Raw genomic sequence first — 13,635 nt, 5'->3', positions numbered from 1 at the left:
TCGGCAGTTGTAATCTCATTCTTGGCCTTCTACCCCTCCAAATTAAATCACTCAGGAGACTCTGTATTATCTTATAATATTTCTTAGGGATGTCGACTAGGGAGTTCTATAAAATATGGTTTATCATTGGGAGTAGACACATCCGAATCAGCGAAATTCTACCAGACATAGACAGGGGTATTTTTTTCCAAATGTGTATCTTATTTCTAATTTTTGCTATTGTGGGAACTAGATTTAATTTTATGTAGTCTTGAGGGTTAGATGATATCTGTATTCCCAAATACTGCAAATTCTCTACCTCTTTTATAATCTTCAGGCAACCAGGGATAAAGTTCCCGATTGGATCTAACGGTATACAGGCTGATTTATTCAAATTTATGGACAGACCAGCCACCTTCCAGTAACTCTCGAATGTCGCAATTGATCGAAGCAGGGAGTCATGGGACCCTACAAACAGCATCAGATCGTCCATATACAATTTTTTTTTTTCCTCATGCTGACCAAATTTGAAACCCGCTATATTCTTATCCTGTCTTATCCGAGCGGCGAGAGGTTCCACTACAATAGCAAAAAGAAGCGGGGATAATGGACACCCTTGTCGTACCCCTATCTTGATGTTAATTGGGTCCGATATCTCTCTATTAATTGAAATTCTTGCTGTTATGTCTGTATACAGAAGCTCAACCCAAGCTATAAAGTTATTCCCAAAGCCCATTTTCCTTAGAGTGGCTACCATAAAGGGCCACTCTACTGTGTCAAAAGCCTTACTCGCATCCAGTGAGACCACTAGTCGTTGACTGGTATTGGCACCTTTTATTTGCATATTTATGTAGCATCTTCTGATATAGATTTATCTGGCATAAAACCTGTTTGATCGCCATGAATTACCGTAGATATCACCTCTTTTAATCTACTAGCTAGAATCTTCGCCAAGTTTATCAGTATTTATTAGGCATATCGGACGATACGAGTCAAGTTTCTTTGGACTTTTCCCTGTTTTCAGGATCAACGTTATCAGCGCCTTTCGTAAAGAATTGGATAGTGTCCCACACTCCCCCGAAACCTACCACATTTCCAGGAGCCTGTGGGATAGCACCCCACTGAAAGTTTTATAGACCTCAAAAGGGATTCCATCTAAGCCTGGAGACTTGTTCTTCGGTGTGGAACTAAGGGCCTTGTTAATTTCCTCCAAGGAGATACCTGCTTCCAATAGTTCTCTCTGTGGCTCCGACAACTGTTTCAGTTATATATTCCCCAAGAACCTGTTTATATCCACTATATTTCCATTTCCTTTATTCGAGTATATATCCGCAAAATATTCTCTAAAGAGCTGCATTATATCCTCTTGTTCCGAGACTACTTGTCCCTTGTCATTCTCCAAATGGGAAATATAATTATTACTTCTGTGTTTTTATTAATAATGCAAGCAATTTCCCTGGTATAAAACAGATATAGTTAATTATTATAGTTAGTCAAGTTTTCCTCCCACCTTTGTAAATTAATTTCGGTGGGATACTCCACATATTCTTTCTCACTATCTCCAACCACCCGTGCAAGATCCACTATTCTTTTTTCTGACGTTTTCTTCACCATTGTGTTATGTTTAAAGAAAATTCCCCGCATGTATGCTTTCCCTGCATCCCATACAATCCTTGTGTCCAATGTGCCCATATTTTTGTCGAAATATTCCAGTATTTCACTGCAAATCTTTTCATGCCTATCCTGTGTAATTAAACTATCTATCTTAATTGTAACCCAACCTTCTCTTGCCCGTGTATCTCCCTTAGTACAGACCAAAAGTGGGCAATGATTAGATACTGCTTTATGTGTATAGTTGATCTTATCAATAAAATGTGCTCCTAAGTTATTACTAAGGGCCATATCAATCCTAGACACAACTTTGTGATTTAGAGTAGCAAGAGAATCTCCTTTTTCTAGGATTCTGTAATCGCCAAATGTCCAACCACTGAAACTCATCTGTGATATTTTTCAGTGTGAATTTTATAGTGCCCGATTTTTTTTAATTAATTTTTTTTGCCAATCCTACATCTATCAAGAGTCCATCACCATATTATAGTCCCCAATTACTAATAGTGCTCTATTACTTCTGTTTGTAGCGAAATCATAAACCTTAATTAATACTTCCATTTTAAAAGGAGGGATATAAATGTTGGCGATTTATCCAGGTTTTTTTTTCTAATAAACAATCAAGCAACAGGTATCTACCTTCACGATCAACAACTACATCATTTATTTAAATTTTAATAGCCTTATGTATCAGGATACTTACACCCCTGGAATAGGATGAGTATAAAGCATGAAATGCATGCTGTATCCACGGCCTATCCATGGTGGTTACAGTATCTTTGGTCAAATGCATCTCTTGAAGACAAATAATAGCGGGGAGAAATTATTTAATAACATTAAATATTGCCATTCGTCTCACTCCCGTACCTAGTCCTCTAACATTCCATGAGACAATTTGCATATTTTATCAATCCAGTGTTGATCAAATATGGCAGAGTATTCAAGAGGGCATGGATATGAGAGAGGAGAGGGAGGGGGAGAGAGAGAGAGAGAGAGAGAGAGAGAGAGAGAGAGAGAAGAGAAAAAACAACAACACACCTTTGACCCAGTGGGCACTAGCTCCTGACTCTCTTCCATAGTGTTACCCCCCCCCTCGTCCCCAATCTTATCCGTTTAATTGGACAATTTATCCTCGATCCATGCTTTGCTATCTTCCGGGGAATCCAAAAAACAGACTTTGTCCTGCCATTCAACGTGTAACCTAGCCGGGAACATCATTAACTCAAATTCTTTCTATGCAATTCTTTTTTAATCTCTAAAAAACTGGTTCTCTCTTGCATAGTTTACTTAGCATAGTCTAGAAATAACATAACTATAGCTCCATTGCAATTTAACTTTTCCTTCTTCCTGGCTCTTCGTAAAATTTCATCTCTATCCTTAGCCGACAACAACTTGACTAGAATTGCTCTAGGTCTTGTACCCAGACCTGGAGGGGGGCTTGGAGGGGACTCTGTGCACTCTCTCCACAAAGTCCTTTAATGTTGAGACCTCCTGTTTGAATTGCTCTATAAACCAATTCTGGACAAATGTACACACATCCACTCCCTCCAGAAAGCCCACACATCTTAAATTGGTCCTTCTGGATCTATTCTCAATGTCCAGTTTTTATATATATTACATTTTGGATCACTTTCAAGTATACTTTTCCCGAATATTGCTGATCTGTCGAATAATTATTCCCCTTTTTCTCCTTTATGGGTCCATCTAAACCAACAATATATAGGTTCCCATCTAAAGAAGCCACTTTTTCTTTGATTGATGGGCCCATATAATTTTTTATCAGACATGTATGCAAAGAGCTTCAAATTGTCATGTACAGTACATATATCAGTAATGCAATTCAGGATAATCCATATTTTCAATGCTTGCATATGTCTTTGTGCCTAAAGCAGTGTGCTGCTTCATGTACAGTTTGTTTGCTTAAACTTTTAAACGGGCTTGTTTATGTAATATAAACTGCTCACAGTACCTTTTCCATCTGGTTTTGTTGCTCCAGAAGGGACTCTTGATCCCTTAGCTTAACTTGTTAATCCACAGAAAATGCACTTTTATTCTTGTTCTCACCATATACAAATTAGCTTGTTGAAGTCGAGGATGCCAGCGCAAACCTCCGGCAAGTCAGGCTTTTGCATCACAGGTTAACAGCCAAACAAAATTCAATATTTATTACCCTGATTCTGCAGTTAACAGAAACACCGCATTAGCGATCGACCGATTATCGAAAGTACCGATATTATTAGCCGATATTAAGGATTTTGCACATTATCTAACCTTGCTGATAATGTGTATAAAGCGAATACTAGTAAGCGCTTATGGAAGCGCTCACTAGTACGCATCTGGTGACTGGAGCAGAGAAGAAGTGCAGCAAGCGCTTCCGATACTCACTCTCCCTGGTCTTCTTTGATGGACACGGGGGAGTGCAACACCGGACCTGCAGATGAAGAGGAGCCGCGGTGCAGGAAAGGTGAGGAGTTTTTTTTATTTTATCCATCTGAGGTTTTATAGGGGTTAAATAAAGTCTGATCTGAGGTCTGTTAGGGTTAATTAAAGTCAGTGAAAAGGGGGGAGAGATGGTGTGGAAATTGGCATTTGGCACTAGTATATTATGAATGTAAATTATAACTTGACTACCAACTAAGAGCTTTATTAATTAGCAATTTACCATACATTTATAATATACTAGTGCCAAATGCAAATTTCCACCACCTCAGTGACTACCAACTAATATAATAATATCGGTATAAATTATCGGCTATCGGCCTGAAAGTTAACCGATTATCGGTATTGGCTCAAAAAAATCAATATTGGTCGATCCCTAAACCCCATATGTGGTGGTAAACTGCACACGGCAGGCCGCAGAAGGAAAGGAGCGCTGTATGGTTTTTGGAAGGCAGATTTTGCTGGACTGGTTTTTAGAAGTACAGTACAGTAGAAACTTCCAAAATGTGACCCCATTTTGGAAACTACGGGATAAAGTGACAGTTCTATTGGTACTATTTTGGGGTACATATGATTTTTAATTGCTCTATATTATGTTTTTGTGAGGCAAGGTAACAAAAAATGGCTGTTCTGGCACAGTTTTCATTTTTTTTTTTTTTTTTTTTTTTTTTTTTTTTTTTTTACAATGTTCATCTGACAGGATAGATCATGTGCTATTTTTTATAGAGCAGGTTGTTACAGACGCAATGATATCAAATATGTCTACTTTCTTTGTTCGTGTTTCAGTTTTACATAATAAAGCATTTTTGAAAACTTGTTTTTGTGTGTCCATTTTCTGAACGCCATATTCTTTATATTTTTCTGCTGATCGTTTTGTGCAGGGGCTCGTTTTTTGCAGGAAGAGTTGACATTTTTATTGGTACTATTTTTGGCTACATATGATTTTTTGGATCATTATTACACTTTATGGAGCAAGGTGACCAAAAAATTGTTTGTTTTGGCACAGTTTTTTTTTTGTTTATTTTTACAGCGTTCACCTGAGGTCATGTGATATTTTTAATAGAGCTGGTCGTTATGGACGTGCAATACCGAATATGTATACTTTTTCTTATTTTTTTTAAGCTTTACACAATAATGGCATTTTTGAAACCAAAAAAATGATGTTTTTACGGTCTCCATAGTCTCAGAGCCGTAGCTTTTTTTAAAATTTTTTTGGCCGATTGTCTTAGGGTACTTTCACACTAGCGTTTTTCTTTTCCGGCATAGTTCCGTCCTAGGGGCTCTAACGGAAAATAACTGATCAGTTTTATCCCCATGCATTCTGAATGGAGAGCAATCCATTCAGGATGTCTTCAGTTCAGTCTTTTTAACTGATCAGGACAGAGATAAAACCGCAGCATGCTACGGTTTTATCGCCGGCCAAAAAAACCCCCACTGAACACTTGCCTGAATGCCGGCATTTTTTTCCCCATAGGTATTAGTCCCGGATCCGGCATTCAAAATACCGGAATGCTGGATCCGTCCTCTCTGCAATGCATTACAATACATCTGTATTGTAATGCATTGCCTGTTGGTGTATTACTCAGTGTAATATACTAACAGGTTGCCTAGGAGACCCAGCCTGGGGCTGGATCTCCTCTGCTTCCATAGAAGGCAGGTCCCTATGCCTTGCAAGGCATCGGGCTGCCTTCTTACCCATCAGGTCCCCACTGCAGCAGCCTGGGGACCAAATGGGCTTCCTCACCTGCCGCAAATACTTTCTATGCCGCGGTCAGTGCTGAGCGCGACCTAGAAGGGGTTAATCCGCCAGCATCGTCTTTTACAGCGATGCCGGCGGATACAGCAGGGGCCCGGCTTTCAGGTACTGCTGGGCCCCTGTAGTGATCGGACGCACACCGCTCCGGTGCCCGACCGATCACCATGATGTAATGTGTACGTCAAAATGACGCAAGTCACCTGCCGCCATTACGTACTATTATGTCATGTGTTGGGAAGGAGTTAATGGGCATCTATGAAATGGTCTTATCGAAACCCTTAGCCAGCATGTAGGTATTGAAGGTTATAAAGATTTGAAGGTTTTTAGATTGTTATAGCCACAGGTCTCTGACCTTGCATAGAATAGCTGATGTACATGTACTGGGCTTTTTGCCATATTTCTCAACAAGTTTATGTTGCTTTTTCCAGTACTATGAAGTGTCTTTTTATTTTTTCATAATGTAACAGATGTATTCTTCTAAAGCATCTCCTTCATGTGATGAACGTTACATTGGCTAGGCTTTCTTAAAGTCTACTATATTATATTGGATAAGTTAAAGGTTTTGGTAAGGATCAAGATAATAGATGAAAATGTGAGTTACTCAAAAGGTAATCCTTTTTATTAGTCCGTTTGAAGGTGTCTTTGCGAGGTAATTGTTTTAAAGAATTAAATCATTAATTTTCTGCAGCCAACACATCCCGGCAGGTCTGACAAGTAATCCTGCTGGCTCACCATACATAATGTACCACCCCATGGTTCAGACGCACTCTCTTTTAATTATGTGGATTCTAATTTTGGCTAATGCCCAGATGTGACGGTCTTTTGAAGCTGTAGGAGATCATATGAACCCACCACCACTACCACCACCACCATCCTTTTCCCCTTTTAAGAATGTATGTCATCATAAAAGTCCTGAAGTAATTACAGTGTAAAATATTTTACACTCTGCTGTACCATTAAGAAACCAAGACTTGGCTTCACAGTGCAAGTTGTCAACTTACTGCTCTTACAAGCTGACAATTTGCTTATACCAAACTACTGTCCTTCACTTACACTTTCAGATAAACAGTATTATATGAATGAAATAGCTTCTTGAACTTCTAAGGTTATTATCTTGAAGTTGTTTCACAAAGAGAACACCTTTTATGTAATGCAGGGGTGCACAACGCATGCGGCCCCCAGAGCCATGGTTTGCGGCCCCCGCCCTGCTGGGCATTAACACAGCTGATCCTGCAATCAGCTGTGTTTCTGCACAGAGCGCCGCACAGCAGATGGATCACAGGTTTTGCTCCTGCACTGTAGCAGGAGCGGAAAGGGTCCCCGGCTTTTAGTGAGAGCGGGGAAGCCGAGGAGAAGACAGAAGCGCTTTATTAGCGCTTCTGCCTTCTCTTCTATGAGCGCTCTGCAGTGTGGACCCGGCAATCACGTGATTGCTGGGTGTCTCGGGAACAGAGGAGCGCTGCCCTGGTACAAAGCCTCCGCAGCAGGCTGGTTTCCCTGTAACTGGGGCTCCTTTGGATGCTCCAGTTACAGTGAAAATAGTACAAAAAAAAGTCACTTATTGTCTCCCAAAGGTCTTTCATTATGTGGTAAAAATATATAATAAAAAAAAGTAAAAACTGTTTATTATTTTTTTGAAAACTAAATAAAAATATAATAAAATATAAATAAAAGAAAAGAGAAATAAAATATGTGGCACAAAAAATAAATAATACAATAAAATAATACAATAAAATACAATAAAAAGGAAAAAGTGCTTAATAAGAGTGTTCACTGTCCCACAACAGTCTTTTTATGACCCCTTGGGGGACATATTATGTGGCAAAAATATATTTTAAAATATTATAGAAAATTCTAAAAAAAAATAATAAAATTATAAAAAATAATACAATAAAATATTTATAAAATTCAAATAGAAGTAAAAAATAAAAAGGAAAAAGTGCAAAATTTAAGAGACAGTGTCCCCCAAGGTCTTTTTATGACCTCTTGGGGGACATATGTAGCAGAAATATATTAAGTTAGAAAAATAATAATACATAGAATGTGTCGGCAGATAAGAACCATTTGGCCCATCTAGTCTGTCCAATATACTAAATACTATGAATAGCCCCTGGCCCTATCTTATATGAAGGATGGCCTTATGCCTATCCCATGCATGCTTAAACTCCTTCACTGTATTTGCAGCTACCACTTCTGCAGGAAGGCTATTCCATGCATCCACTACTCTCTCAGTAAAGTAATACTTCCTGATATTACTTTTAAACCTTTGCTGCTCTAATTTTAAACTATGTCCTCTTGTAGCAGTTTTTCTTGTAAATATTCTCACTTTTACCTTGTTGATTTCCTATCATATCCCCTCTGCCTCATCTTTCTTCCAAGCTATACATGTTAAGGTCCTTTAATCTTTCCTGGTAAGTTTTATCCTGCAATCCATGAACTAGTTTAGTAGCTCTTCTCTGAACTCTCTCCAAAGTATGAATATCCTTCTAAAGATATGGTCTCCAGTACTGCGCACAATACTCCAAATGAGATCTCACTAGTGCTCTGAAGAGCTGCATGAGCACCTCCCTCTTTCTACTGGTAATGCCTCTCCCTATACACCCAAGCATTCTGCTAGCATTTCCTGCTGCTCTATGACATTGTCTGCCTACCTTTAAGTCTTCTGAAATAATGATCTCTAAATCCCTTTCCTCAGATACTGAGGTTAGGACTGTATCACAGATTTTATATTCTGCAACCAACCATAACAGTCACCGTTACCGCCCCATTCACGTGAAACTTTTCATATTATATAACAAAACGGCCTACACAAAATAGGGAACTAATTCTAATAATTTATTTTGGTGTCAGTTTGCATATTTAAAGAATAAGGAGCTATAGTTTGAAAAAAATATAATTTTTTAAAACGTTTTGTACAGTTTCCCCCAAATGAAAAGTGGCCATGGTCACTTGCACAGCAACAGGCAATGACTGGCTTCAGAAGTGACATGCTGCTTGTGGCCACATCACCGCCTAAGCCAGTCATTGGCTGCAGTGGTGTATGACCATGTCCATGCACTGCCAGGTGTAAACAGCGGGGTAGTGCAAAGGACCAGAGCGGTGGGGAGCAGGTAAGTATAACTCTTCGGTTTCAGGGGCTATGCTACAGCACAATATTTGGGACAATTACTGGGAACAAGTGTTTATAGGAGCGCTCATATCTTATATCTGGATGGTATAATCATCAATAATCAAGGAATTGCTCATTTGTCGGCTGATTTGCATATTTTATGAGGATCAAAGATGTCCGATTATCGGCAGCACATCTCCCTGTGTAATCTAAATGAAGGCGGAATGACTGTGGCAGCGATCACTCCTCCCCAGTCACTTTGCACTGGCTTGTGTAATAGGTAGATGAGCGCCGATCAACATTTTTACATTTATTTGTGGCCCCTTGAAATGGAGCGATGTGACAATGCGGCCCCCAGACCAAAAAAGGTTGTGCACCCCTGATGTAATGCATAAAAGGGCTGGGTCTGCTGGAGCCTCTCTAACAGAGTTGTAGCTAAATCCTGGGACCCTTTCTTAGCACTTAAATTGATAGCTTTTCAGTGCAGTCATAAAACCTTGTTTTTTGTTAGAACACAGTCTAAAATGTAGACTGTGTAAAGTCCATCAATCTAAAGATGCACCAGTTTTTAATTTATGAAAATAATATGTAATGCATGCTAACTTCAAAATAATGAATAAAAAAGATGTACTTTATACCACCTCCTTTTGCATATTTTTGGCCCACATTATCACATATTAAGCTTTCTGCTAAACCTTGCTCGTTTTTCCCATTAAGCCACACCACCTTGAGAAGCAAGGTGAAATGGATTATTATTTTTGGCACATTTACTTTATGCATCAGAAATGCACAAAATTTTGACTTATTTTACAACAAGATCTAGACACAAACACATTAGGCTCCTTTCACATCACTGTTTCTCCTTTCCGTTCTCCAGCTCCGTTGAGGAGCAGGAGAACGAAAGGACGGATTCTGCAGATAACTGCAACAGAACTTTAGTCTCCGCTCTAAAAAATCATATTCTGAGCGGACACCGAACGGACCCCATTATAGTCTATGGGGTCTTTAGGCTCCGTTACGCTCAGTTAGGTCTCGGTTATCTGCATAATCCTTCCTTTCCGTTCTCCTGCTCCTCAACGGAGCCGGAGAACGAAAAGGAGAAATGGTGATGTGAAAGGAGCCTTAGTAAATGTAGGCCACTGTCTCGAATGAGGTACTTATTCTATTAGGAAAACCTATCTTCTATATACCCACTTCCGGCAGCTAAAATTCCATCTAAAAGTTGGTGTTGTAGGGAAAAGCTGCAGGCAGCTATACATTTCCCATACAGCATACAAAAGCTCGGATACAAATTCTCTGAAATGCTGATCACTATAACAGCACCTCAAAAGAATGAGGATGAGCTGTCTATAGGAAAAAAGCTTCAGGCTTCAGCGGGTAGTCTTCTTTACTGTAAGACTACATTCACACCTAGAGAAAATTATTCATATTTCCCGTCTAGATTAGTTAGTTGGTGGAAGTCTGCAGCATTCTATTTCTTTTTACAGCCCTTCCCACTTAGCATGGCCAGTCCCGCCGTGGTAATCATACTTGCCTGATAATACCGATGGGTTCTGGATCCATTGCTACTGTAGCGGCTCTGCAGGTCCTGTGCAGATAATTTGCTATATAATATAATGCTTATGAGTCACATAGCTAGAAAATTGGATTTTGCTGGTGTTTGGCATAATATAGTAGACCATATCCTTGTTGTGTACTATGTAGTATATTCTTTTGGTCGTAACAATTTTGTGTTTTGTTTGTCCAGGCATTTGGGATCAGCTTCTGGAAGGACGAATAAAACTTCAGAAAGTACTTGTTTCAGCTAATCAGCTTCCACAACATGATATGTTTGCCTTGTTTAAGAAAGAAGGAGGAACCGAGTTTTTAGCGCCATTAACAAATAGTAAGTTCTTGTACATTACTTGAAGTATGTGTTCAAATTTGGGAAACGTTTTGCTGTTTAAAATTCGCATAACCATTTTTAAGGGGAACTAATCTTAAAAGGCAATGTACAACTTCGGGGACAATTTTTTATGGTTGCATTTTTACTCACTTTGGGCTAAAAAATGGTGTGTTTATAAAAAAATATATTCTAATAAACCTTATCTGTAAATTACTAAAAGCTCAAACACTTATATAAGCTACCTTCTTACCAGTAAGATAAGAATTGAGTTTTAATGAGTGCTTTTAAGGTCAGAGATAAGGAGCCCATCAGGTGAGCTGTCTGACAGAACAGAGTGAAATTTCAGATCCTGCTACTAGATAAACTCAAGTCGGCACAAAGACAGTGGTTCAACATTTTTTGCAAATATAAAAAAAATAAAAATAAAAAAATAAGTACAAATCACCCCGCTTTCCTTAAAATAAAAATACTATTAAAATATAACAATATTAATGGCATAAGGCAAATGGCATAACAGGGAAGTTGTCACTTCAACTACCCAATAATTTTTTATCAAAAAATCGCGCACACTTCAAATTGGTATCACTGAAAAGAACAGATTGTCCCTCCAAAAAATTAGCCCTCACACAGCCCCGTACACATAACTACAAAAAGTTATAGGGGTCAGAATATTGTTATAAAAAAATAGTTTGCAAGGAAAATTATGTGTGGTATCGTTGTAACGGTACTGACCTGGGGAATAAAGATAACAGGTCAATTTTACCGCATAGTGTACAGTTTAAAAAAATAAATAAACTTTATCAGAATTTTGTTTTTTCCCAATTCTACCCCATTTGGAATTTTTTTCCCGCTTCCTACTACTATGCAAGCGTAAATGGTGCCATTAGAAAGTACAACTTGTCCTGCAAAGAAATAAGCCCTCATAAAGCTATGTGAATGGAAAAATAAAAAAAAATGTAGGACTAAGGAAGGCGGGGAGTGAAAAACGAAAACGCAAAAATGGAAAATCCCATGGTCCTTAAGGGGTTAAGCAACGGTCAATCTGATAATCACATACCCCTCTTTCCACTGCAAGCTTAAAGGGAAACTCCCAAACTAAAGCTAGGTTTCCTATGTGCTACTTTAAAGGGGTTATCTCATGTCTAATGTAAATAATGAAAGTCAGACATCTTATATAGTAACATAGTTTGTAAGGCTGAAAAAAGACACCCATCCAATTCAGCTTTTTATCCTGCAAGTTGATTCCGAAGAAGGCAAATAACACACTGTGGTAGAAGCCTACTTTCCTCATTTTAGAAGAAAAGATTCCTTCCCAACCCCATTTAGGCAATCGGAATAACTCCCTGGATCAACAGCCCTTCTCCAGAAATTTTATAACTATAACCTATAATATTTTTAAGCTCCAGAAATGCATCCCGGCCCCTCTTGAACTCTTTTAGTTCACCATCACCACTTCTAGGAGAGAGTTCCATAATCTCACTGCTCTTACAGTAAAGAATCCTCTTCTATGTTTATGTAAAAACCTTTTTTCCTCTAGACATGGAGGATGTCACCTAGTCACAGTCCTGGAAGAGATCTCTGCACTGAGCGATGATGGGAGAGATCTCTGTACTGACCCCTGAAATATTTATATGTAGTTATTAGATCTCCTCTCAGTTGTGTTTTTTTTTTAATGCCTTAATGCAGTTTTTCAAAAATACGCAATACCCTTATAACCTAGAGATTGTGTTGCCTGTACACTTTATTTTGTCAGGTGATCAAGGTATCAGATTTTTTTTTCTGTCTTTGCACAGTTTTATTTTACTTACTTTTTTATAGTTTATACTTTTGTCTAATCTCATCTTCTCTCTGCTTGGATTGGTTGATGACATATCACCATTGGCTCTGGTATCTGTATAAATCATACTTAACAACTTTTGAGAGACAATATGTAAGAGGTTAGACAGTGGGGTGCACCACACTGACATTCAAATTTCCCTTTTCGTAGATTACTAGACATTAAGCCCGTTATAATAACAGGCGCTAGAACAGTAGTATAGTAGTATATAAACATTAGTAGAAACAGTCTATATTAAATAGTAAGATAATTTAACCACATTGTATTTCTTGTTTTATTTTCTTTTGTCAAAAATATTTTGGAAAGAAGTTAAAAGTAAATTAATAATAAAAATAAAATGGAAAGGTATATATCACGATACAGTAAGTATAGTTTGTAACAATCTGCAATATACAATACCTGAATCAGATATTCAGGAAAAAGGTATTTATTAACCTCTTGAAATTTTTCTATAAAATTTCTTTATACACAACATTTCTTGTAAATATTCTATCTGAATTTGGCAACAGTTTGCCTTGTTCAGGACCATCTACAACCTTTGCAACCACAACTGAAAGTTCTAACTCTAGATAATGCAACATATAACTGACCGTGGCAGAATACTGGTTCTGGCAAGTAAATGCCAACTTTTTCTAAGGTTTGCCCCTGAGCTTTATTAATTGTCATGGCAAAGGCTAATGCAACTGGAAATTGTAGTCTTAAGGTAAATGGCAAATTAGTAGAGGATGGAGCTAAATCAATATGTGGAATAAAGACCATGTCCCCTTCCGCTGAACCTGTTATTACTTGAGCAATAATAAGGTTTCTTTTCAAGTTTTTAACAAAGAGGCGAGTTCCATTGCGCAATCCTCTTTTAGTGTTTATATTTCTGAGGAGCATAATTATTGCTCCCTTTTTAAGGTTTAGTTTATGCCTCGGCATTCCTGTTGGAGTTAACTCATTAAGAAACTCAGTAGGATAGTTCTGCATATCTTCCTCAGTTGAGTCATCAATTGAGTTTGAGCTAAGGAATGTCACAGTAT

General features: G+C 38.2%; 1 protein-coding gene across 1 annotated transcript in view; it reads left to right on the top strand.

The window, feature by feature from the left end:
* The window catches only part of AATF (apoptosis antagonizing transcription factor), a 309,381-nt gene that overhangs the window by 82,317 nt on the left and 213,429 nt on the right, over positions 1–13,635 (top strand). Inside the window, exon 4 of the mRNA XM_040424193.1 lies at positions 10,639–10,776. Coding sequence (XP_040280127.1) covers positions 10,639–10,776 — 138 coding nt within the window. The remainder of the gene's footprint in view (positions 1–10,638; positions 10,777–13,635) is intronic.

The sequence above is a fragment of the Bufo bufo genome, chromosome 3, assembly GCF_905171765.1.
Source record: "Bufo bufo chromosome 3, aBufBuf1.1, whole genome shotgun sequence".
Classification (NCBI taxonomy): Eukaryota; Metazoa; Chordata; class Amphibia; order Anura; family Bufonidae; genus Bufo; species Bufo bufo.
This window is presented reverse-complemented; position numbering and strand designations above follow the sequence as displayed.